The sequence below is a fragment of the Protomyctophum bolini genome (genome assembly GCF_963924005.1).
Source record: "Protomyctophum bolini genome assembly, chromosome: 19".
Lineage (NCBI taxonomy): Eukaryota > Metazoa > Chordata > Actinopteri > Myctophiformes > Myctophidae > Protomyctophum > Protomyctophum bolini.
Genome location: NC_137880.1, coordinates 40,793,278 through 40,795,777, shown reverse-complemented (window position 1 = coordinate 40,795,777; position 2,500 = coordinate 40,793,278). Strand labels below are relative to the sequence as shown.

Below are 2,500 nucleotides of genomic sequence, written 5' to 3'. Positions count from 1 at the left end.
ACCTGTACACCAGATTAGAGGGATTTTCAAAATATGGATGAATTCCCAAGGGAGAGACGTCTTGACGCCCGTGGCATCCGTTACAAGACGTCAATCAGACGGGATAACGTCCACTTAGACTGTTTTTAATGTTCAACGGAAGCCTGCAGATTTGACTCAAACGAGGGAACTTTGACACTGCAGGGCCGGGGATCGAACCGGGAACCATGAGGCCATGTGGTACGGTTCACCAGCCAGACAGACAGGCAGACAGACAGACAGGCAGGCAGACAGGCAGACAGACAGACAGACAGACAGACAGACAGACAGACAGACAGCGGTTGGGCAGGTTGCACAAGGATCAACCAATCAGAAAGAAACAGAGCTGAGATAAGATTCAGTTTCATCACTTCTGTAGAAACACCCCCCCCCCCCCAACCACACACGCACACACGCACACACACACACACACACACACACACACACACACACACACACACACACACACACACACACACACACACACACACACACACACACACACACAGACTCACGGGTAGTGAGGGCTGTCCTCTCAGCTCGTTTTCGGTGGACATCAGCAGTAGCTCAATCTCCTTCACCCTCTGCTCCTTATCTGGGTCTTCACTCTGGAGAGAGAGAGAGACAGGTTACTGTCTGTATATGGTATATATTGGGTATATATTGCCCATAGGCTTTTCTTAAAGTATTTATTTAAAGACGGTTACGCCGCGGAAAAGCCTATGGGGAGAAATGCATTGGGATTCATTTCCTGGGCCACTCGTTGTTCTGAAAGGGGGAGGGACTGCGACGCTCTATATTGGGTATATATTGAGTTATATATTTGGGTATATATTTACCTGAATAGCAGCAGTTCCGTGTTGGGGAATGTTAAGGAAGTTCAGATGCAACGCCATGGGAACCGGCACCTATAAACCAGGGCCAATCAGAGGAGAGGTTATACATTCACCCATTTTGACCGAGCAAATCTGGCCGCCGTCATTTCCTGGTTCAACAGACGTAAACATCCGCTATCTTTCTGCACTGTGTTACACAGTCATCTGTCCCCGAGGCTGTGTTACACAGTCAGATGTCCCAGATGCTGTGTTACACAGTCAGATGTCCCAGATGCTATATGCGATCATCATTTATTTTTATATCCAAGTCAAATTCTCTCTCTCTCTCTCTCTCTCTCTCTCTCTCTCTGTCTCTCTCTCTCTCTCTCTCTCTCTCTCTCTCTCTCTCTCTCTCTCTCTCTCTCTCTCTCTCTCTCTCTCCTCTCTCTCTCTCTCTCTCTCTCTCTCTCTCTCACCCGGTGGGCGTCTGAGATGCTGTACGGGTAGCCCAGCGACGTCATCGAGCCGACGACGTGATTGGTCGAGTGGAGGTGGTGGGCGTGGTGGTGGTGGTGGGAGTATCCCATGATGTGATTGGCCGCCTTGATGTAGTGGGCGTGGCTTCCCGATGATGATGATGATGACGAGGAGGAGGAGGAGGAGGAGTTGGGGGAGGAGCTTAACCCCTTGGAGGAGGCGGAGCTACAGAGGTATCCTTCCTGTTCGACCTTTCTTCTCATCGTGGAGTTCCAGTGGTTCTTTATGGCGTTGTCTGTCCTGGAGCGCACGCACACACACACACGCACACGCACACGCACGCGCACGCACGCACGCACACACACACACACACACACACACACAAAAACACACACACACACACACACACACACACACACACACACACACACACAGATAGCTGTTATCAACACTGCACTACAAATGTCTCCATGCAAAACAACTGTCTGTCTCTCTCTCTCTCTCTCTCTCTCTCTCTCTCTCAGTCATTCAGTATGTCTCTCGCCCTACCTCCCAGGTAGCAGCTTAGCTATCTCGGCCCAGCGGTTTCCCAGTCGATGGTGAGCCTGGTAGATCACCCTGTCCTCCTCCTCCGTCCACGAGGTCTTCTTCACCTGTCAATCAACAGCAGCAAAATATGCTATTATTTATGTATTACATTATTTTCCTCACACTCGCTGGTCAAAAGGCCTTTGCGTCAATCGCATTTCCAGAACCACCACAAGAAACAACATCTGACATTATAGGTTCTGTGTGTGTGTGTGTGTGTGTGTGTGTGTGTGTGTGTGTGTGTGTGTGTGTGTGTGTGTGTGTGTGTGTGTGTGTGTGTGTGTGTGTGTGTGTGTGTGTGTGTGTGTGTGTGCGCTCAGAACGCACCGCAGTGTGGCATGTTCTGAGCTTGTAGATCTGTGGTATTATAGTATAGTATTGTAGTAGTATTGTGTACCTCAGGGTTCAGGTGATTATGCCAGCGTTCTCTGCATTGTTTCAGTAGTATTAGTAGTATTAGTAGTATTGTAGTAGTAGTATTAGTAGTATTATAGTAGTATATATTATAGTATTAAAGGTTACCTCAGGGTTCAGGTGGTTATGCCAGCGTTCTCTGCATTGTTTCAGTAGTATTAGTAGTATTGTAGTAGTAGTAGTAGTAT

General features: G+C 48.5%; 1 protein-coding gene across 1 annotated transcript in view; it reads right to left on the bottom strand.

Moving 5' to 3' along the window:
* The window catches only part of myb (v-myb avian myeloblastosis viral oncogene homolog), an 18,902-nt gene that overhangs the window by 5,173 nt on the left and 11,229 nt on the right, over positions 1-2,500 (bottom strand). The window contains 4 exon segments of the mRNA XM_080790170.1: positions 534-626; positions 858-926; positions 1,310-1,610; positions 1,860-1,963. Of these exon segments, the coding sequence (XP_080646296.1) occupies positions 534-626; positions 858-926; positions 1,310-1,610; positions 1,860-1,963 (567 nt within the window).